This window comes from Rhinatrema bivittatum, chromosome 6, assembly GCF_901001135.1.
Source record: "Rhinatrema bivittatum chromosome 6, aRhiBiv1.1, whole genome shotgun sequence".
Classification (NCBI taxonomy): domain Eukaryota; kingdom Metazoa; phylum Chordata; class Amphibia; order Gymnophiona; family Rhinatrematidae; genus Rhinatrema; species Rhinatrema bivittatum.
Window position 1 is genome coordinate 205,618,591 of NC_042620.1, and position 24,200 is coordinate 205,642,790.

General features: G+C 43.9%; 1 protein-coding gene across 5 annotated transcripts in view; it reads left to right on the forward strand.

Moving 5' to 3' along the window:
* Positions 1-24,200, forward strand: part of SENP2 (SUMO specific peptidase 2) — a 238,984-nt gene that overhangs the window by 76,650 nt on the left and 138,134 nt on the right. For all 5 annotated transcript variants that reach the window (XR_003857454.1, XR_003857453.1, XM_029606475.1 and 2 more), the window contains one exon: positions 20,738-20,891. Coding sequence is in view for 3 of the 5 variants with exons in the window: in XM_029606475.1 (XP_029462335.1) it covers positions 20,738-20,891 (154 nt within the window). In the remaining 2 variants the exon portion in view is untranslated. The remainder of the gene's footprint in view (positions 1-20,737; positions 20,892-24,200) is intronic.

Genomic DNA, 24,200 nt, shown 5'->3' on the forward strand with positions numbered 1-24,200 from the left:
AGACATTTTGAGTGCCTGAAGAATGGCGTGGCTGTGAGCTAGTGCCATTAGGGAGGATGACCATGAAAAACTAGTGGACCTCCTGTGTGAGACTGACAACTTGTTTGGTGACAAGTTGTGAGAAACAGTCTCCCAACTGAAAGAGCAAGTGTAGCATTCTTATCGCTAGCGTCTCCCACAGACCAGCAGTCCTCGAGCAGGAAATACTACCTGAGCTTCAGAAGGGCTTACTACCAGTTTGGCTACCTTACAAGCCATACCCAACCTATCGTCCTCCCTCCTTTCCACAGAGCAGACCACAGTCGCAACACCAGCAGCAAACCTGGAGCAAGCAGCAGGGCCAGCGTCAGCAGCATCCACTGCAAAACAATAGTGCAAAGCCCCAACAGGGTTTTTAAGAGATAACCAGGCCACTCTTACCGCTTCGGGTGGGGGGCAGTGTCCTCTTTTTTTTTTTTTTTTTTTTTTTTACACCATTCTTGGGCAGCAATTACCTCCGATCATTGGGTACTGAAGATTGACAGGGTGAGTTACACTTTGAACTTCAAGAGCAACCCAGACCTTCTGCACCTGGTGCAACTCCATCAGTCCCGCTTAGAAAATGAGCATCTGCTACCGGAAGAAATCAGCAACCTGCTACATTAGCAATTGATTCAGCAGATTCCTCACTACCAGCTGAACAAGGGATTCTATTCCTAATACTTCTTCATACCCAAGAAGTGTGGGGGCTCCGTCTGATACTGGACATGCGGGCTCTCAACAAATTTCTGCGCAAGAAGAGGTTCAAGATGACATCTCTCAAGTCAATTGTATCCTTTCTGCAACCCAATGATTGGATGTGTTCGCTAGATCTCAAGGATGCATGCTCACACATCCCAATGCACCACTCATCCTGGCGCTACCTTTGTTTTCAAGTCAATATGCGCTATCATACACGCCAAGGGTCTTCACAAAGTGTTTAATGGTAGCAGTGGCCCATCTCAGAAGAAGTAGAATCAAACTATTCCCATTCCTGGATGACTTGTTGATAGTTGCCCAAAAACCTCTATAGAGCAGCTTGGAAACAACAATCTGTTGTCTGGAGGGTCTCTGTTTCACCATCAACTATGAAAAATCCAACCTCCAGCCCACACAAAATCTGCAGTTTATTGGGGCCCGGATAAGTACTGTGTTGGGAAGAGCATTCTTGTTGGTGGACAAGGCCCACACGCTTCGCACCCTGGAAATCCAAATGAAGAATTATGCACGCACCTCAGCTCATTGGATCCCGACCCTACTGGGCAACATGGCAGCGGCAATATATGTAGTGCCACACACTCGCTTGCACATGTGACGACTGCAGTGGGGATTGAAGGTGCAGTGGACTCAATTCTCCCAACTGCTTTCCAGAAGAATAAGTCTGACCCCAGCTATGCTGTGGGAACTGGTGTGGTGGTTACGCCTGGCAGTTCTTACCATCAGAGCACCATTCCGCCCCCCAGCCCATCAAGTGGTTCTTACCATGGATGCCTCAACCAAGGGGTGGGGAGCCCACTTGGAGCATGTGCAGATGCAGGGGCTCTGGTCCACATGGGAGCGAAGGCAGCAAATAAACCTCTTAGAGCTCAGGCAATAAAGAATGACTTACTCACATTTGGAAACTTCCTGCAGGGGCAGAATTTCATGATTCAAATGGGCAAGCAGGTCGCCATGTCCTACATAAACAAAGGAGGGCCTGGGTCCTGGATATTATGCAGGGAAGCGGTCCACATCCTGGAGGGGGCGGAGGAGCACTCAATCTCCCTCCAGGCGACATATCTGCCGTGGGTAGCAAACACCATGGCCGATGGATTGAGCAGAATATTCCATCCACATGAGTGGGAGCTTCACCAGGATGTGATGGACGAGCTGTTTGCGACTTAGGGCCTTCAGTACATAAACCTCTTCACTACAGAATGTAACAGGAAGGCAAAAAGATTCTGCTCCATCTACCCCAGCAGGAGGCGAATCGCACAGGATGCATTCCTCATACTGTGGACAGAGGGCCTCCTTTAAGCCTACACTTCAATCACACTCATCTCCAGGACAGTGCAGAAGTGTATTATGGATGTCACAGACTTCATTTAATTGCTCCAGCTTGGCCCAGGCAACTGTGGTACACCTATCTAGTGCAACTCTCCATTGCCCCACCTATTCCCCTGGGCGACAGTGTGGATCTCCTGATGTAGGAGAGCGGCACCTTACTTTATCCCATGCACTCCTTGTTACATCTCACTGCTTGAAGATTGAAAGGACAGTATTACGCCACTTGCACTTGCCGATGGCAATCCAGGAGATCCTGGAGTCGTCCAGGAAAAACTACCAGGACAAGTGGCACCGATACTCGGCCTGGTGTAGCGACAGAGACAGACCCTTTCTCTTGCTCCCCGGAATTGTTAATAGAGTATCTTCAACCCTTGTATCCAGCGGGGCTGGCGATAGCTTCTGTGTGGGTCCATGTGAGAGCCATCGTGGCCTATCATCACCTGTACAATGGTCTACTGGTGTCCAGCCACCCGCTGGTCTTCCAGTTCATGAAGGGGATATTGCGATTAAGACTGCCAGGGCTGAAGCCATCAGCTCTGTGGTACCTCAACCTAGTGCTGGAGCAGCTTATGCTTCCTCCCTTTGAACCATTGTATAGCAGTTAGATGCGGTATCACATAGAACTTCATTTTCTTGGTAGCAGTAACCTCAGCAAGACGGGTCAGTAAGTTACAGGCGTTGGTTCATTGCTCTCCGTATCTGCAGTTTCACCACAGCAAAGTTACCTTGCAAACGCATCCCTCATATTTTTACCCAAGGTGGCTTTGGCTTTTCACCTTAATCAAACCATCACATTGCCAACATTCTTCCTGAAGCCGCACAAAAATGACAGTGAACACTGGCTCCACACACTGGACTGCAAGAGGGCCTTAGCATACTGTAAGTGAAGATCGCATTTAGAGAAGAGGGCTTCTCGGCTATTTGTTTCCTTCAATCCAAATGCCCCTTGACTCCCGTTGACGAAATGAACTCTGTCAAATTGGATTTCTCAGTGTATTCACTTCTGCTACACGAAGAGATCAACAAACCTTTCTAGTGCACCAAGTAAGGGCAGCAGCAGCTTCGGTGGCTCATCTCTGGAAAGTTCCCTTACTGGACATTTGTAAGGCCGCCACGTGGTCATCACTACACACTTTCACATCTCATTAGTGTCTTGATCAGCAAGCCTCATTGGACGCAGCGGTGGGCTCGGCAGTACTGCAGTCAATGACGAGACTGTCCACAGCACAAGCAAGTTTGGGCGCATAGTGACATTGTAAAAAGGGGGGACTATACTAGGTCCCATTCATGAATCTTCAGACTGCACTCACAACCTTCAGCTGGGGACTCCCAGACAGCATGGCTGATTCGGCCTGCCTATCTTCAGGGAAAAAGGCAAGTCTGCTTACTGTAAATGGTGTTTTTCCGTAGCTAGCAGGATGAATTAGCCATGCTGACCCATCTGGCTCCCTAGACAGCCTCCAAGTTCAAAGCTTCACTGGTTAGGCGGTTATAGACTGAGGAGAAACATGGAGCTGTGCGGGAAAGGACACACAACTGCATAGAGCAAAGCTCTGTGATCTTTGAGAAGCTCCACCTTGATCATCCCAGAGGACGTTGAGACAGCATAGCTAATTCATCCTGCTATCTACAGAAAACACAGTTTACGGTAAGCAAACTTGCTTTTTCTTTAAATCCTATGCTCTGACAATGACCCAGCACATGGGAAGTTGACCTTGTAAAAGAGAGTCCGATGTACAAAGTATGTGTTTCTTTGTTTTAACATAGCTATGTACCCCTCATTCTTAAATAAGGAGGATGATGACTCACTCATAGAATAGGGACTCCAAAAATGGGTGGTGGGGGAGATGAAAATGAAGTCCTCCATTTTCTCCCAGCAGCTGTAGGGCTTAGATTTTGGTGACATCAGTAATGTCTGGGTCTGTCGGCAACCTAGCATTATGCAAATGTTTTCTGTGAAAAATAAAAATGCAGCCTTAATCACTAATGTGGGGTACATAGATGATTTAAAATCATAATAAATAAAAAAAAAAAAAAGGTGGTCCTTTTTCAGAACACCTGATTTCTATGCCCCTTTTCGCCTTCCCTTCTATTTGAAAAGGGGGACCACTTGAAGATGTGCTTGAAAGAAGATCATTCTGAGTTTTGTGAAAGGCAAGCACAACAATTAGGAAACAGATCTAAAAATATAATATTAAAGATGTTATGTAACATTTGACTAACATGGGAAGACACATTTTGTTCAGTTACTAGTGATGTCACCAGTGATGTCTATTCCATCTTACTTCAGTCTAAGCCTATTGAAATGGTAATATTTGTTTTATTTTTCTCTTGTGCATATATTGTACAACCTAAAAATCACAGCTTTATATGGACTTATACCAAAATGTGATAATGTGAGTCGATAGTGTTATCGCTAGCAAACAGAATAAGTCCTTCTATTTGGTTTGTTTTATTTACATGTTACATTTGGTCTTAAAAGTTCATGTCAACTTCTTTTAAGTATCCAATAAAAAGGGTAACCTTGGCCAGCCTGGTGGTTCAGTGGCAAATACCCTATATTGCCAGACAGGAAACCTGAGTTTGATTTCCAAGCCTTTTCTTGGCAGCCCAGAGTTGGAAATGCTCTGATATTACTCAGTGGTGATATTTAATGGCCAAATGTTTCTAATTGAAGCTCAAAAGAGGAAACTGAGGATGGATATGGATGCTAGAAGTCTGTTACAGTTGGCATCATAAGCAGACAAGCAGTATTTCAATCCCTGATACAATTTTGAAGATACAAAAAAGGGAAAGTTACTTTTCTGTTAGGGTAATTGAGATGTGGAAGCTTGCAGATGGCAGTTATTCAAAGTAGTTAAATTTTAAGCAGACTGTGAGAAATTGCAGGAGAACCTTGCCAGATTGGGGAACTGAGCAATTTAAATGGAACATGAAATTTAATGTAGACAAGAGCAATAACCCTATGTGCACACAATGCTGAGTTCCATATTAGGAGTTTATCACCCAATAAAAGACATTGGAGCTATTGTAAAAAAACCAAAATAAAAACATTGAAATCCTCAGCTCAGCATGCAGCAGCAGTCAAATAGGATTTATTTAGAAAAGAATGGAGAATAAAACTGAATATAATTCTTCAGTATATATTTATGGTGCGACTACACCTTGAGTATTGTGTGCTGTTCTGGTCACACCATCTCAAAAATGATATAGCAGAATTAGAAAAGGTCCTGAAAAGAGTGTAAAAAATAAAGTAAGGTAGGGTTCTTCAGTTTTGAGGAGAGATGACTGCAGTGCAGTGGAGCAGGTTAATAAGAAATTATTTACCCTTTCAAAGAGTACTAGGAATAGGGAATACTCCATGAAGCTAAATGGTAGCTGTTTTAAAACAAATTTGAGTCTTTCTTTTTCTGTCAACATACAATTATGCTGTGGAATTTCTTGCTATCTCTTGGGTCTGGGAATGTATAATGGGACTAGGATCTTTCCAATGGCATCCGGGTGACCCGGATTAGCCACTGCCAGAGGATGCTGGTCTTGCCCAGCATGGTGGTACTTATGTTATGTTTGGTGTATCTCATTTATAGATCTCTTAAAGGGTCATTTGGCCAAATTTGAATAAAAGGGTTATTAATTATGTTATTTGACACAATTTGTCAACCACAGAAAAATGAGCTCAGATTAATGAAGTCTTTATTTTTTTTATAATTATATTTCTCAGAGCAAAGGCCCAATAAGCCAGTAATCAAAGATACCAATGCAAATACAAGGCATTGAAACATAGTACTTGAAAGGATTTACATATAGACTCAACATCATTTCAGTTTTCTTTTAAGCCCCAACCAAACCATTCAAACACTGAAACTCGCACAACCTAAACATACACACCCACACGAGTTTCTGCATTGAGTAATACTGCCTAGTAAACCAAAACGGAGGGAACAAGCTCAAAAACTGATTCTGTGCCATATCCAGATATAAGGTTGCAAAGCAAGCTGATAGTTAAGAACATAAGAAATTGCCATGCTGGGTCAGACCAAGGGTCCATCAAGCCCAGCATCCTGTTTCCAACAGAGGCCAAACCAGGCCACAAGAACCTTGGCAATTACCCAAACACCAAGAAGATCCCATGCTACTGATGCAATTAATAGCAGTGGCTATTCCCTAAGTAAACTTGATTAATAGCAGTTAATGGACTTCTCCTCCAAGAACTTATCCAAACCTTTTTTGAACCTAACTGCACTAACCACATCCTCTGGCAACAAATTCCAGAGCTTAATTGTGCGTTGAGTGAAAAAGAATGTTCTCTGATTAGTCTTAAATGTGCTACTTGCTAACTTCATGGACTACCCCCTAGTCCTTCTATTATTTGAAAGTGTAAATAAGTCACATCTACTCGTTCAAGACCTCTCAAGATCTTAAAGACCTCTATCATATCTCCCCTCAGCCGTCTCTTCTCCAAGCTGAACAGCCCTAACCTCTTCAGCCTTTCCTCATAGGGGAGCTGTTCCATCCCCTTTATCATTTTGGTTGCCCTTCTCTGTACTTTCTCCATCGCAACTATAGTTGGGGGTCATAATTTCTCATTCAGTGACAAATTCTATCAAGGCCATTTGAGACACAGATGCCAACTAAGCATGATATGTTTGGGTATTAGCCAGGTACTTGTAACCTGGATTAGCCACTGTTGGAGATAGGATGCTGGGCTTCATGGACTCTCGTTCTGACCCAATATGGCAACTTCTTTGCTAGCAAAAGAGAGAGATCCAAAAATTTACTACTCCTTTTAAGCAATGACAAAGTTCTTTCACAAAAATGTAAATAAATCATTAACGCTAGCAGCCGCCACCTTAACCTGTGTGGCCGTCGTCCCTCCCTTCTTACTCCTTAATGGCACATTACACACAATTATGCATCCCTCATCCAATAAAAGACAACACCAAACTGTCAATTTGTATAATAAGGCCGCAGCTTTATTTAACAAGTTATCAAAAACCTAACCATTTGATACCCGGGCCGGAATGATGTCACCTCCGCTGCCTGCCATAGGGACCAAGCAGGGCAGCCTTACTCCATGGGCCCCCCGCCTTCTCCACCAGCAAGGGGGCCCCGACCATCGGTGCATTCTGCGCCCCCCTTTGGCGCCGATCAAGGCGCTGATCAGCTACCACGCCGTCCTGTGATGCCACCGGCACTACTTGCAATATGCCCAACCGACACGGGTAACCGCCAAAACATGAGGCAGGGAGGACCCTTGCCTCGTTTGTCTCCCCCCCACCCCCCCACCAACTGACCAACTAGCTGCGGCCTGTGACTTTTTCTTTTGCCACTCCGAACCTCTCTGGCCTCCTCGAGAGCATTAAGAATGTTAGAACATAAGAAAATGTCATACTGAGTCAGACCAAGGGTCCATCAAGCCCAGCATCCTGTTTCCAACAGTGGCCAATCCAGGCCATAAGAACCTGGCAAGTACCCAAAAACTAAGTCTATTCCATGTAACCATTGCTAATGGCAGTGGCTATTCTCTAAGTGAACTTAATAGCAGGTAATGGACTTCTCCTCCAAGAACTTATCCAGTCCTTTTTTAAACACAGCTATACTAACTGCACGAACCACATTCCCTGGCAACAAATTCCAGAGTTTAATTGTGCGTTGAGTAGAAAAGAACTTTCTCTGATTAGTTTTAAATGTGCCACATGCTAACTTCATGGAGTGCCCCCTAGTCTTTCCATTATCCGAAAGACTAAATAACCGATTCACATCTACCTGTTCTAGACCTCTCATGATTTTAAACACCTCTATTATATCCCCTCTCAGCCATCTCTTCTCCAAGCTGAAAAGTCCTAACCTCTTTAGTCTTTCCTCATAGGGGAGCTGTTCCATTCCCCTTATCATTTTGGTAGCCCTTCTCTGTACCTTCTCCATCACAATTATATCTTTTTTGAGATGCGGCGACCAGAATTGCACACAGTATTCAAGGTGCGGTCTCACCATGGAGTGATACAGAGGCATTATGATAATTTCTGTTTTATTCACCATTCCCTTTCTAATAATTCCCAACATTTTGACTGCCGCAGCACACTGAACCGATTTCAATGTGTTATCCACTATGACACCTAGATCTCTTTCTTGGGTTGTAGCACTTAATATGGAACTCAACATTGTGTAATTATAGGATAGGTTATTTTTCCCTATATGCATCACCTTGCACTTATCCACATTAAATTTCATCTGCCATTTGGATGCCCAATTTTCCAGTCTCACAAGGCCTTCCTACAATTTATCACAATCTGCTTGTGATTTTGTGTCATCTGCAAATTTGATTCTCACTCGTCGTATATCTTTCCAGATCATTTATAAATATATTGAAAAGTAAGGTTCCCAATACAGATCCCTGAGGCCAGTGGCGTAGCCAGAAATGAATTTTTGGCTGGGCCCAAGGTTAACATGGGTGGGCACTAAAAGTCTGAGCCATGGAATTCATATTCTTATTGATAAATACTTTCACACACACCTGACAATAGATTTCTAAATAATCTGCTACAGCTGTTATACTTTTAATATTTTAAACTCAATTACTTCAAGCAGCTACCAATGCTAAACCTAATATATAGTTATGAAAGCATTTCAATTATACTTAAAGAGATCTCAAGTGGCAGTATCTCATAACTTACAAAGAACCATATACTAGTCTACTATAAAGACAGATATCTCATCATACATCACAGTATTCTGTGAGATGTTTTAAAACCCTCTGGAATGTTGTACCAAAATATTTCTACTTGAAAAAAGCTCAGAAAAGCAATGTACTTTTAAGATGGAACTAGGTTCAAACTAATTACAAATTCAATGATGAAGGAACCCTCTTTCCTTAAACTTATCAAACGCAGTAATTCATGACCATCATAATAGGCATCATTGTGTGGTAAAGTATACCTTTGTCACTCTGCCTTATGCTTAATCATAGGTCAGTCCATATTTTTAAGTGTTTTTGTTGCTTAATTCACCCCAGTGATATACTCCAAATTTCTAGCAATAATCTTGTTACATCAATTCAAGGTTACTTATGTTGAAAATTATGAACCAAACTTATCTGGATAATACGATGTTATTACTTCTTCTTAACCACCATCGACTTTGAGCTTGATGCCACGCCAAGATACGCCATGCTGTGGAATATATTACGCCCTTGAAGAAGGACTCGATGCTAGTCTGAAACATTGTGTAATGTCGGGCATAGAACAGCAATATAGTGAATTCTCATATTGCTGACAATTTGAGGGCATCAAGCTCAAAGTCGATGGTGGTTAAGAAGAAGTAATAACATTGTATTATCCAGATAAGTTTGGTTCATAATTTTCAACAAAAGTAACCTTGAACTGATGTAACACAAGATTATTGCTAGAAATTTGGAGTATATCACTGGGGTGAATTAAGCAACAAAAACACTTAAAAATATGGACTGACCTATGATTAAGCATAAGGCAGAGTGACAAAGGTATATTTTACCACACAATGATGCCTATTATAATGGTCATGAATTACTGCGTTTGATAAGTTTAAGAAAATAGGAAAGGGGGTTCCTTCATCATTGAATTTGTACCAAAATATTTACCATAATTGAGCAAATGCCTTATTAATCTGTATCAATAAAACAGATAAATATCTTTGAAGATTTCTTTTCCTTTCCTATGGCTCAACTATTTAGTTTTAGTCTTCCTCTGATGCTGACATTTGCTGAATCGAGTCCAGGGGCTCCTGACATTCATCCCCATTTCTTTACAAAGGAAGAACAGAAAAAAAGACTGTTCTGGATAAAGAGATGTCTTGAAGGTGGTCACACCCTTTGGCTGACAGCTGGGATGCATCCTTAGCAGTGTGGAGAGGATAACTGGGTAGACAGGAGAAAAAGGCTATGCAGCCCTGTCATTTACTAAGCTATCATCATGTAAACATACACTCTGCATCCACAAATAAGATGGAGACAATTGCCTACATGCTAGTAAAATACCTCACCTCAGGCACACACACAGAACCGACCTTCACCAAAGTACAGAAAGACCACACATTATAAATATGGAGATAGAAACTGGAATGGAAAACCAAAAAAAGCCACTCTGCATGCAGTGCAAACCTGGAGAAATGGAAAGAGAAATATAGCACCTAACAGTCCCAGGATCTGCAATAATGCACACAAACTAAGCCGCACAAAGTTACACCTGCATTATGGAACATATAACAACCCTATCTATGAAAAGGCAACACTACAAATATTAAATCAGGTCCTAAACACTTATAGAAACATAGAAATGACGGCAGAAGAAGACCAAACGGCCCATCCAGTCTGCCCAGCAAGCTTCACATTTTTTTCTCACACTTATCTGTTTCTCTTAGCTCTTTGGTTCTATTTCCCTTCCACCCCCACCATTAATGTAGAGAGCAGTGATGGAGCTGCAACCAAGTGAAATATCAAGCTTGATTAGTTATGGGTAGTAGGGGAAGTAACCGCCGCAATAAGCAAGCTACACCCATGCTTATTTGTTTTACCCAGACTGTGTTATTCAGCCCTTATTGGTTGTTTTTCTTCTCCCCTGCTGTTGAAGCAGGGAGCTATGCTGGATATGCTTGTAGTATCAGTTTTTCTTCTCCCCTGCCGTTGAAGCAGGATATGCATTGAAAGTGAAGTATCAGGCTTATTTGGTTTGGGGTAGTAACCGCCGTAACAAGCCAGCTACTCCCCGCTTTGTGAGTGCGAATCCTTTTTTCTTCTCCCCTGCTATTGAAGCAGAGAGCTATGCTGGATATGCATGAAGTATCAGTTTTTCTTCTCCCCTGCCGTTGAAGCAGAGAGCTATGCTGGATATGCGTGAAGTATCAGTTTTTCTTCTCCCCTGCTGTTGAAGCAGGGAGCTATGCTGGATATGCGTGAAGTATCAGTTTTTCTTCTCCCCTGCCGTTGAAGCAGAGAGCTATGCTGGATATGCGTGAAGTATCAGTTTTTCTTCTCCCCTGCTGTTGAAGCAGGGAGCTATGCTGGATATGCGTGAAGTATCAGTTTTTCTTCTCCCCTGCCGTTGAAGCAGAGAGCTATGCTGGATATGCGTGAAGTATCAGTTTTTCTTCTCCCCTGCTGTTGAAGCAGGGAGCTATGCTGGATATGCGTGAAGTATCAGGTTTTCTTCTCCCCTGCCGTTGAAGCAGAGAGCTATGCTGGATATGCATTGAAAGTGAAGTATCAGGCTTATTTGGTTTGGGGTAGTAACCGCCGTAACAAGCCAGCTACTCCCCACTTTGTGAGTGCAAATCCTTTTTTCCACATTTCCTCTTGCTGTTGTAGCTTAGAGCGATGTTGGAGTCACAGTAACCATGTGTATGTTTATTGAATAAGGGTATTGTCTCCAGGCAGTAGCCGTCATTCTGGCTAGCCACCCACTCTTTATTGACGGCCTCTTGATTTTATGGATCCACAGTGTTTATCCCACGCCCCTTTGAAGTCCTTCACAGTTCTGGTCTTCACCACTTCCTCTGGAAGGGCATTCCAGGCATCCACCACCTCCTATTAGGAAAACAGAACAAGCCAAGCTGCTATAGAGCCCCACACAGAAATAACTGTAAAACTATATTAATAAATGTTTCAAAACAGCTGATGAACAGAATAACATCCAACAAAACTCATAAAAATTATTAAACATTGTCCAAATATCAATAAAATATTTCAAAACAGCAGACACATCACATAATACTCAATAATTAAAATGGCAGTCAATCAAGAAAAATAAACTTAAAATGCCACTTTTACTTACCATCTCCAGCAACTCTCCTACTCCTTTCCCTTGAAAGCACATACCAGGAGCAGCAGCTCTGTCTCTCACAAACACACCCCAGTCACCCTCCCTGCCCAGTCTCTGTCTCACACACACCCCAGTCACCCTCCCTGCCCAGTCTCTGTCTCACACACACCCCAGTCACCCTCCCTGCCCAGTCTCTGTCTCACACACACCCCAGTCACCCTCCCTGCCCAGTCTCTGTCTCACACACACCCCAGTCACCCTCCCTGCCCAGTCTCTGTCTCACACACACCCCAGTCACCCCCCCTGCCCAGTCTCTGTCTCACACACACCCCAGTCACACCCCAGTCACCTCCCTGCCCAGTCTCTGTCTCACACACACCCCAGTCACCCTCCCTGCCCAGTCTCTGTCTCACACACACCCCAGTCACACCCCAGTCACCTCCCTGCCCAGTCTCTGTCTCACACACACCCCAGTCACCCTCCCTGCCCAGTCTCTGTCTCACACACACCCCAGTCACCCTCCCTGCCCAGTCTCTGTCTCACACACACCCCAGTCACCCTCCCTGCCCAGTCTCTGTCTCACACACACCCCAGTCACCTCCCTGCCCTGCATTTCCAGCCCGTGGCTTGAACACTGCCACTCCTCCCACCCTGATGACCCCCTTCTTCCTGCCCCACCAGCCAATCAGAGGCTTCCTCCTTCCACTGGCAGGAAGGAGGCTTCCGATTGGCCCGCGGGGGCAGGTAGAAGGGAGGAGGTTTCCCATTGGCCCACGGGGGCAGGAAGAAGATAGGAGGTTTCCCATTGGCCCACGGGGGCAGGAAGAAGATAGGAGGTTTCCCATTGGCCCGCGGGGGCAGGAAGAATGTAAAGGGAAGTATTACTGGGGCTGTGGGACACCGGGAGCCGCAACACACCAGCTGATTTTATTTTATTTTCTCCCTTGGGTGCCTGCTGATGCTGCCTGCTTTTATTGGCTGCAGTGTCTTGCAAAGAAATTTGGGTGGGCCTGAATGGAAAGTGGGTGGGCCACTGCCCACCCAGGCCCACCCTTAGCTACGCCACTGCCTGAGGCAGTCCACTGTCCACTCCCTTCCACTGAGAAAATTGTCCATTTAATCCTACTCTCTGTTTCCTGCCTTTTAGCCAGTTTGCAATCCACGAAAGGACATCGCCAACTGTCCCGTGACTTTTTATTTTTCCTAGAAGCCTCTCATGAAGAACTTTGTCAAACGCCTTCTGAAAATCCAAGTATACTACATCTACCGGTTCACCTTTATCCACATGTTTATTAACTCCTTCAAAAAAGTGAAGCAAATTTGTGAGGCAAGACTTGCCTTGGGTAAAGCCATGCTGACTTTGTTCCATTAAACCATGCCTTTCTATATGTTCTGTGATTTTGATGGTTAGAACACTTTCCACTATTTTTCCTGGCACTGAAGTCAGGCTAACTGGTCTGTAGTTTCCCGGATCTCCCCTGGAGCCCTTTTTAGATATGGGGGTTACATTAGCTATCCTCCAGTCTTCAGGTACAATGGATGATTTTAATGATAGGTTACAAATTTTTACTAATAGGTCTGAAATTTCATTTTTTAGTTCCTTCAGAACCATCTGGTCCAGGTGATTTACTACTCTTCAGTTTATCAATCAGGTCTACCACATCTTCTAGGTTCACCATGATTTGATTCAGTCCATCTGAATCATTACCCATGAAAACCTTCTCCATTACGGGAGAAGGTTGTAACCCATATCAGGCAGGTGTACCCTCCCCTGTCATTTTCACCTTCTTATCCGCTGTTTGCAAGTCAATGATCATACATCATTGTCCCCCCCTCAATGCATTATTCTTGTGTCCTGAGCAACCCTTAAGTCTCTCGGGCATCGTGGACAGGCTATGACTAGTTTCATTGCATGCTGGGCTTTCCCATCTTTGTGGGTGCCCCTCCTAAATGTGTTCGCGGTTCTTCTCTGCGCTCTCCTGACCAACCAACATATATAGTCCATAGTCCAAGCTATTGGTGCGCCCGAGGCAGATCTGCAAAATAGAATATTAGTAGTTGTGGTTAGATGTGCTCACCTTATCCAACCGGACATATGTATTAACCGAATCGGATCACCATCATCCCATTCCCTTATCATGGCTGTTTGCCGTCCTGTTTGTTTCCAACTGCTGATTCTCTGTATACCCAACTCTATTGGGCACATAGATGTAATTACCGTCCGCCATTCGGCACTGGTGTTACTATCCGAGCTGTTATGTCGATTGCTGCAGACCGGGCTAGTCTTTTTACTTCCTGCTGCCTGCCGTAACAATCAAGCAAGGCTGCATCAATAAGTGGGACCCTCCTTTGTCTCTAGGTCAGTGAGACTGTGACGCTCGAGCACATTTTGCAGTGTGTGCCGGCAATCTCTTTGGCCGAGAGAAGTTGTCCTTCGGCTACGCATGAACTGGTCAACCACCCCTCTGATGACAAATGTAGTCCGAACCCTGGAGTAAATAATTAGTCTAGACTGATAGCCAACGATACAGCGGGGAGGTCCCCTCCAGGTGGACAAGTCCAGAGGATTCACCCTTGGGATCTTGGTACTGCTCCCCACATGTCCATAGCACAGATAGTTATGAATGATGCTCCTTTTTTTTTGTGCCCTCCAGTAATAATGGGCTGTCAAATGCCGTTTGAAATTCTTGAAATAAACAGCCCCTATTAAATCATGATAGATTTTGAAGGCTTCTAATTCAGTCAGTATGTATAGGCCAAACTACCACTTCTTACCCCTTTTGATCAGAAACCTCCTCTGTCTCGGATAGGCAGCTATCTGAGTCATTACTGACCCAGTGGGGGTGTTATGAATTGGCTCCTGTGAAGGGAGGAGTTAGCAATCTGTTATGAATCTGTTGCTGAAGACTCCTGATGGGGAAGGAGTAGCAATCTGTTACCAGCGGAGTGCTTGGAGAGGGCACTCAGCTGTAGGGGAATGTAGATAGGTGGATTCTTGGGCAGATGGTGGTTGACTGTGCCCCCAGGAGGATATCCTGAGAGGGACCACTGGCTAGGCTTGGGTAAGGAGACAGGCACAGATAATTCTTTTATTAGACAGGTTAGTAGTACCACCAGAGGTGGCAGTAGTGAGCTGATATGCCTGGCAGGGCTGAAGTCCCTCGGGTACTGGAACAGCGATCCCAGGTTTGCTGAGCTGAAGAGAAAACTATAGATAGTGAGTAGACAGGGTATGCTGTGTTCATAGCCAGAACTGGATGACAAAACTCACATAAAGTCTTAAGGAAGCTCAATAGCTGGAAAGGGTTAGGCCCTCGAGGAGCGAGTACCTGGTTCCAGGGAAAGCTCTGAGAGAGCAATGGTAACTCACAAAAGTCTGTATCTGCAATAGCTTCCAGGCAGTAGAGAATCTTCAGAGTGTTCAGGAACATGGGCCCTCGAGGAGCGAGTACCGGTTCCTATCTGCAATCTGAAATAAAGAAAAGAGAGCGAGGCCCCCGATAAGCGGGTACCCCTGGTAAGTCCGAGGAGGCAAAGTAGCTTGGGAGAAAAGCCGAAGCAATCCCCTTGCTAACTCAATTCATTAGCGAATACTGAGACCTTTTATATTGGAAGCGGATGACGTCATCTCAGGGGGATGCCCCCGATGTTCGCGCCCTTGCTGGTACATCAATCGGAGCGCGCGCGCGCGTCCTACGTCATCAGGCAACATGGCGGATCTGCAGCATCAAGCTGGTCCGGAGACGCTGGAGGGAGATGGCAAGAAGACGCCGAGGCAGCTAACTGTCCATCAGACCCGGAGGGAGTTGCCTCAGAGGTAAAGAGGGCGGAGTGAGGGCGTCGAGCGGCAACGGACACAACAGGGGGCTTCGGACATGCCGTCTTGATGTTACTAACCAAGCTCCCTGCCATTGGGGCAGCAAGGCTTTCACACCCTTCCACATTCTGATGATTGATTGACCATTTTTTGGTTCCTGTTTAACCACTTGCTCCTATTGTACTCAGGATACCACTTCTGCCATACCAATTACTAACCCATTGTACTTGTTTTCATCTGATATTGAAATTGCTGCTTAAATAGGCTTGTACCCAGCTCTTGGCCACTTTTTCTTCCGATAATCTGGATGTCCATATGCCTGAAGAACGAATACAGGTGGTGGGGCCTTTGTTCTTGTTCCATTTCCGGGACTCTGACCTGGTTATCATATCCTGGATTATCTCCCGAGGTAGTAACAACCATTTGACTCGTTCCGCTACCTAACAACTAAGAAAGTTGTCTGTTAACTTATGGAGGTAATAGCTCTGTAACATTGGACCAATGCCCGACGCAGAAAAGCGGTGAACCATGCAACTTGTGTGAGACACCAGGTCACCCCTAGGAAATTCTGCCACTCTCGATCCACTTATCTCCTCTTTTCTTTGTTCAGGTAAAGGCTCCCACTACTTTCTCATTCAAGCTCGATGCTCCCACTACTATCTCAACCCAGTTCGATCCTTATCTGAGCATGAAATGAAAAGGCCCCCCCAAGTCCTGAGGTTGTGCTGCTTTTTTGGTTCCAGCCTTTTCTCCCTGGGTAACATTTCATGAGTGCATTGCAGTTAAAATGGAGAAGGTTCTTTAAAAATGTTGACTTATTATCCCATCTTCCTGGCACTCAATGTCAGGGAGTGCCCTGCAGCTCTGTTCGAGCCCCCCTACTCCCTGGTGGCATCGGCTACATCAGGCTGCTGGGCCAGCTAGCATGGCAAATGAGCCAAGGGGGGGGACCCATCTCCCCATCTGTCTCCCTGAGGGGTGAACTGGTGTTCTTAAAGTGGTGGGGAACAGCGAGATGAGACATCGCTGGATGCACCCTCGACCATTCTTACCTTCGTTGCATTGCGCTCACTTCGCACTTCCAGCTTATGTCCACGGTCCACCCCGACCTTCTGATCCTGTGCAAGGTCGAAACTACATGCACCTTAACCGGTATGCCTGTCTTGTTGCGACGGATCTCATCTACGTCATAAGCAGCCCATGCAGCTTCCCCTGCCCTCCAGTCAATCGAATCCCCATGCTGGATTTGGCACTGCCTGCACTTGAATCTCCATCATAAGTGTGAACTGGCCCAATTCCTACCCCTCCCCACCACCGATATCCCCCAACATGACTGGACCCACAAAGCTGCCAACTTAATGTTCTATCTCATGTCTGTGCCTCACCTCAACACAAAACCGGTCCGAACATCTTGGTTGAAATCTACCCACGGTAGATTTCAACCAAGCTGTGTGGTCTGAAGAATCCATCATGGGCGCCCATGTCTGCCTTTTTTTTTTTTTTTTATGAAGGTGTGCCGTGGATGATATTTCCATATCTGAATGGCACTGCGACAAATACCTCTGTTTTTCAGAGGTATTTGTCCCCAATCACTAAAGGCCTTTTCTATGTAAGTGGATGGCACTGCCACTTAGCCATATTGTCTGCCCTCCTAGAAGAGTAGCAGACGACAGTTACTCTGCTCCCCGCTCTCTCAAATCCTAAATTTTGTGTTTCCTTTTTGGGGCAGAACTTGCCTCTGAACAGGGAAGGTGCTCCCGCCCAGAAGGAGGCCCTCTGTCTCCTAGCAGATGAAGACACACATTCCTACACTAGCAAGTGTTAGGAAAAGAAGATTTCAATAAAAGAAGTTTCACTTACGAAGATCGAGCCCCGCTCTCCCTTGGTGATGCCTAAAGGCCCCTCCCTTGGTTGAGAATTCCTGAGGTGATTTCCGTGATCCCTCGGAGATGTGACTCGGTTCGGGAGCCGGCCCTTCGGCGTGGACTTACCGCTGAAGTGGCTGAGAGACAGCAGGTGCAAGCCGAGCGTGGCGGTGAAGGTACAGCCCTCTCACCCCTGCAGCTGGAGACCGTCCCTGCACTCGGTCGGTAGGTGAGGACGGGGAAACTTCCTGGGTGAAGGTACATGTTTCGGAATGGTTAGAGTGCAAGGACCGGCCATCCTTCCGAGTGCCAGTTCAAACTCTCTGGGGTGGGTCCTGAAAGCAGATTAGTGCAAACTTTCTGGTGCATGGTGCAAAAAGCATGAACTATTCTGCTATATAATCAAATGTTAGCTGTCTGGGGTAGGTACCAAAGGTGGAATAGTACATGCTTTGATACATGGTGCCAGAGTACATATTATTCTGCTATGCATATAAGCTGCCTAGGGTGAGTGCCAAAAGCATTAGCTGAAAATTTAAAATGTAAACGCTCTGGGGTGGGTACTAAAAACAATAGTAAACACTTGGCAATTTTTTGTTGGCGATGCTGGCTCTGGCTGCTCGTGCAGCTGTCCACATCACATGCAGCAGTGGAAATCCAGTATAAGAGGCACACACACAAGAACAAGAGTGATCATAGAACATATATTTGGCATTTTGAAAAACCGGTGCCACTGCCTTGACTACTATGGAGGAGCTCTACAGTATTTGCTAGAGAAAGTGACAAATTTATCATGAAGTGCTGTATGCTTCACAATATCAACCTCCAGCATGGCATTCCCCAAGGCATAGACTTGGACCTGGGGCCAGAGCCAATGTGCCCATCTGCTGCAGACAGAGAGAATACAGCAAGGTGGCATGAGCTCCATTGCAGATTCATGGAGGACTATTTTGGAGGTGCTTCAAGATTGAGCAACAGTGATCTTTATTGCTTCAGCTTGGCTCAGACAGTTGTGGTTCCCATATCATATCTGGTTGTCCATTGTTGCCTCTGATCCTGTTAAATTGTGCATGATGAGGGACAGAGGAACGAGGCAAGCTCTGCCATCTTAATCTCTATTCTGGCCTTCAAGACATGGATCTTAAACACGGTAGTTTCCTTCTTGCTCCTTCCAAGAGAGATGGGAGAATGATTCCAGCTAGGAACCCTTCTGCTGAAAAGTCCTACAGTTTCGAATGGAAAAAGTTTTCATCTTAGTGTCAGGCTGTCTGTCTGAATCTTTTTGCCTGCATGCCAAAGAACTTGCTCTAATTCTTGCTTTACCCTTTCTTGCTTTGGGATTTAGTTCATCCTCCGTGAAAGTGCACTTCTCTGACATCGCTGTATGACATTAGCAGGTAGAAGTAGCACCATTCATTCTTTAGTATCCAAATTTATGAAAGGATTATGGTATTCAAAACCACCTGTCACTAAACCTCCTGTGCCTTTGGATGATAATGTCATCTTAACTCATGAAACCACCATTTGAGCCTCTGGAATCAACTACTTTTAAGGATTCTGATATGGAAAGTTTTTCTAGTAGCAGTCGCATCTTTTTGAAGAGTCTGTGAATTGCAAGCACTGGTCTTTTATTCATCATGCCTTCAGTTCTTCCCCCACCAGTGTGGTCCTGTGTACTCACTCTACATATCTTCCTAAAATGTTATCGGTGTTTCACATCAGTCAAACTATTGTTCTCCCCTCCTTGTTTCACCCAAAGTCATACACATAGAGGTGAGAAGGTTCTTCATTTTTGTACTGTAAGAGCTTTGGTATACTACTTCAGAAGGACTCTGCCTCATCTTCAAGCTTCTCAACAGTTTGTTTCTTTTGATCCCAATAGACTGGGAGTGGCAGTAGCCAGGAGAACTTTGTCAAATTGGCTAGCAGACTGTACGCACATTAGTTGGCTTACACATTATAGACCCTGTCAAGACTCGTCAAGTGAAAGCCATGGCAGACTCAGTGACTTACTTCTATTGAGGATATGTGCAAAGCTGTGGCTTGGCCATCTATGCACACATTCACATCCCATTACTGTCTGGACATGTCACGAGGTGACAGTTCTGGACAAGCAGTTTTGTGCAGCCTTGTCACTCAATAGTCTATTCTCTACTGGTGGGACCAGATTGCTTTTTTTTTTTCAGTAATTACTCTACTCTGCTTTGCAATACTCAGTTTAGGACTTCAGCCCTGCTTGTGGACAGCGAAAGCAAATTTGCTTACCTGTAAACAGTGTTCTCCATAGACAGCAGTGCATATTGCCTGCCTACCTCCCTGGAAATTAAGCTACCTAGCTAGAGTTTAAGCTCAAAAAAAAAAAAAAAGACTGAGGGCCTTGTGAGGCAGCACATGTGGGGACCACTGTGCACGCTAAATAACATTTTTACTGAACTATGAGAGATGGGTACCTTCAGCACTGTCAAATGAGATCTCCTACATGTCATGGCATTTTTGCTGTCTACAGAGAACCTCTTTACAGGTAAGCAAGCTTGCTTTACCAAGGTAAATTGCCCAGCCTATAGGTCACATTTTATGATGTTATATATTCTTTATTTTGCATTTTGTTATATAATTATCATTTAACAAATGTATTTGCTGTATGTCTTATCCTCCAATTTTAGACCTTTGGAGAAAGGCAGGGTATATTCGGAACAATTAAGGACAATATGTACAAGAATCCTAAATATAATTTTTGTTTCCAGCTATTTTAAAGCTGTGGTCTCTGTTTATAGCAAAATCACAATTTGCCATAAGTAGGACAAATTTGACTATAGTAAACAACTTCCATTCAGGCTTTAAAGGGGGTCCTGCTTTTAGACGAAAATACATTGGAACCAAGGAAGATAGGTGTCACGAAACTTCAAGGCTCATACCCTTGCCTGTTTATCTCTTCCTACTCAATATTACATACCCTAATTGATCTCTGGCTTTGTCATCACTAAAAATCCTTTGCAGTATCCCATGCTTTCTCAAATTATAATACTGTTTGTGCTCCTGTCCTTCTCACAGACAGGTAAAGTTTGAGTAGAATTAACCAGGAGCCCATGGGTCTCCTTGCTGTCTCCATTTTACTAGATCTTACTGTGCCCTAATCCAGTTAAGGTACTAACTCTCTCTTGTGGTTCTTGTTTGTTCATGTTCCCTTTTCTCATTAACAGAGAAACCTGTAATGCACAGAGTGTAAACACCAGTCGTCGTCATGGGGCCCTTCAAGAGGGCTTATTACCAAGACATATGCCGGTCCAGCATTCCCTGACCTGTGCTGCCAGCAGAGGCCAAACCCAAAGAAAGGTCCACTTCACTGTGGAAGAGGTGGGAATACTCCTGCGTTTCTCTTTAGAAAATGCATGCTGCTTGTATTTTTATTTATTTTATTTTTTACACCTATGTTGTGGAGCTGACCAATGAAAATAAACATGACCAAGCTGTAGGTAATACCTTTTTTATTGAATTAACGTAATACATTTTGATTAGCTTTTGTAGAAATAATGATCAACACTTGTCTGGGCCCCGCTGGTGCAGTAAGAATCAAATGGGCCCAGTCTTTATGCACTTTTTGTGCCATCTTGGCTAACAGCAGAATTGGTAGAAAAGCATATAGAAGATCCGCGTTCCAGCTGAGCAGAAAAGGATCCTGAGCAGATCTAAGTTCGCTGGGAAGAATGAAACCAAATCTTTCCACTTTTCTGTTTTCCTTTGACATAAACAGGTTGATTGATGGATGACTCCAAAGAGTAAAAGAAAAGTCTGTTGGCTAAAATTTAGCCAGAATTGCCCAAAATAGTCAAGTCGTCAGTTAGCCAGATCACGCGCAAGTTCCCTGGCTAAATGCCCCTGGATATTGCCCCAAAGTATTTAAACAGAAGGATCTGAAAAATGTTGTTTTCAGTAGTATCTTGAAGGAAATCAATGCAGTCTCAAAGTGAATATAAAACAAAATTCACTAGAGAATTTCAGAAAGATCAGAAAATGCACAAATGGTATAAAGTTGTCTAGGAGGAATATGCTGAATAGATGAGGAATGAAAGTGTCTCAGACATTTTGATAGATGCAAATATGGAAGTATGATAGCATATTTCCATATTTTAAACTTAATTGATTTGTATTATCCTGCATTACTTTTAGGTACGTTGTGATAAACCTTTTTCTCTCTCGCTTAAATATCCTGAATTGTACTCCCTGTTCATTGTAACTTTCTCTCATGTAGTTAAATGGTTTCCCCTGGTTCTACTGTAAACCGGTACGATAAGACTTGTCTTGAGCATCCGTATATTAAAAAGAATTTAAATAAATAAATAACCGGGCCAGTGCAGTACAATGTGCTGCAGGCAGCGCACGGCTCAATGTGCAACTGGGCGCACGTCCATAACCTCCGATGCAAAACGGGGGTTAGCGCGTCCAGAACATGCATAGCTAATAGCGCTGATCAGATGTAAATTCATGTTGAGGATATTAGCTATTCCACCCGATGCTAAATAAATAAATAGAATGTGCGCCCGATGCACACATTTTTACTCTCCAAACTTAATGCCTGCCCCAGAGCAGGCATTAATGTATGAGGAGCCCAAAAAGTGTACAGAAAAGCATAAAATACTGCTATTCTGTAATTCCTCCAACATAATAGCGTGGTGATATTAAATCAGAGGAACAGAAAAAGGAGTAAGGTAAAAAAAATTATTTTTTTTTTAATGGTCTGACCACCCCCAAGATCTGGCCCGATGGGTCAAGTGGTCCGGGTCAGACTCGGGAGGATGTCCTGTACCTGAAATTGGAAATCAGAGGTCCTTATGAAAAAACTGCCCTTGCCAGACTGCAAATCTCCTCCCTTCTGGCCAGGAGCCCTTGCCGGAGGCCCCTCCTCCAGCAGTCCTTTTAGCAGTGAAAGGATAAATCCCCTTTCAGGACAGCCTTCTGAAAATGTGATTGGTCCTTTCACTAACATGTGACAGTGAATGGACCAATCGGCAGTAAGGGAAGGAGTAAATGGTAGTTGGGTACGTGTTAGGAAGGCAGGCGCTCAGCATTGAGCACCTGTTTTCTATGCGCTGATTTTGCATCAGACTGATTGTTTCAGGGAGGGGACAGCTAGTAAGGAAGTTTTCTAGTAAGAAAGAAAGGATGATGCAGCTTGTCCAATAGACTAGGTTCAAGCATATTTTCTAGAGGGTAATTTTCAAAGCATTTTATGCAGGCTAACAAATGTTCATCTGTCTAAAAAAAAAAACCCCCCAAAACACTGAAAATTGCCCTCCATCTCTTTATTCTACCTGCCTCTATCTTCTACTTATTCTATTCTACTTATTCTACTTATTCTACCTGCCTCTATCATCTATTCTACTTATATAATACTTATTCTACTTATATATCTATTTTACTTATATAATATCTATTCTACTTATATAATACTTATCATCTATTCTACTTATCTATCTATATTCTACCTGCCTCTATCATTATTCTACTTATTCTACCTGCCTCTATCATCTATTTATTCTACCTGCCTCTATCTTCCTTCCAGCTTGTCTTTAAGCCTCCAAGTTTTCCATTCCTTGTTGATTGTAACTTTGACTTATTCCTTTTCCTTTGTTATATATTATTTACCAGAATTGTTACCTCAGTTTACCCTTTGTTAAAATGTAAACCGATCCGATATGGTTATCTACTATGAAGGTCGGTATAAAAAACTGTTAAATAAATAAATAAATAAATCTCTGCTGGTAAAAGCACCAATGCCAAAAAGGGGCAGATTGGAATGAGGTTCAGAGCCAGCCAGCCACACACAGTTTAAACTGTGGACTTTGCACCTGCTTTGCAGCAGGGACAAATTCTACAAATACAGACATACCTGAGGCATGACCAACCACTACATTTCCAATAACCTCCCCCCCGCCCCCCCAAAAAAAACACTTCATGGATAGCTTCCTCCTTGCAAAATTGCTTGCAGGGCCCATTAATGTGGTAAACAGGACCTTTCATTGGTTTTCCTGTATTTAGACATCATCTCGGAATTTGGGCCCATATTTCATTGCAGAGAAAAGCAATATGGATATTTTTCTATGCTCACAGATGGACTGTTTGTGGCAAAGGAATTGTTTCATTATTGGGCTGTTCACTGAATGGTTTTTGGATTTTCTTTTTTTTTTTGTTTCCATAATAGATGTGCTTAACAATTGGAGATGAGTTTTCTATATGCAGAGGTAGAAATAAAAATTTAAAACATTTTAGGAGCAGGTAAAATCATCTTGTAGCTTTTTTGTTTTTCATTTTTGTTTTTTTGTTTCATTGTTTTGCTTTTTTTTTTTTAAATATTTTTCTATGTTTTGCTTTCTTTGTTCTTTCCCATTCCCTCCCCATAAGAACATAAGATTTGCCATACTGGGGCAAACCAAAAGTCGATCATGCCCCATGTCCTGTTTCCAACAGTGGCCAATCCAGGTCACAAGTACTAGGTAAGATCCCTGAAGGTGAAAAGATTCAATGCTGCTTATCCCGGGATAAGCATTAGATTGCCCCAAGTCCACCTTTAATAATAATTTGTGAACTTTTTCTCCAGGAACTCATCCAAACCTTTTTCAAACCCATCTACACTAATGGCTTTCACCACATACTCTGGCAATGAAT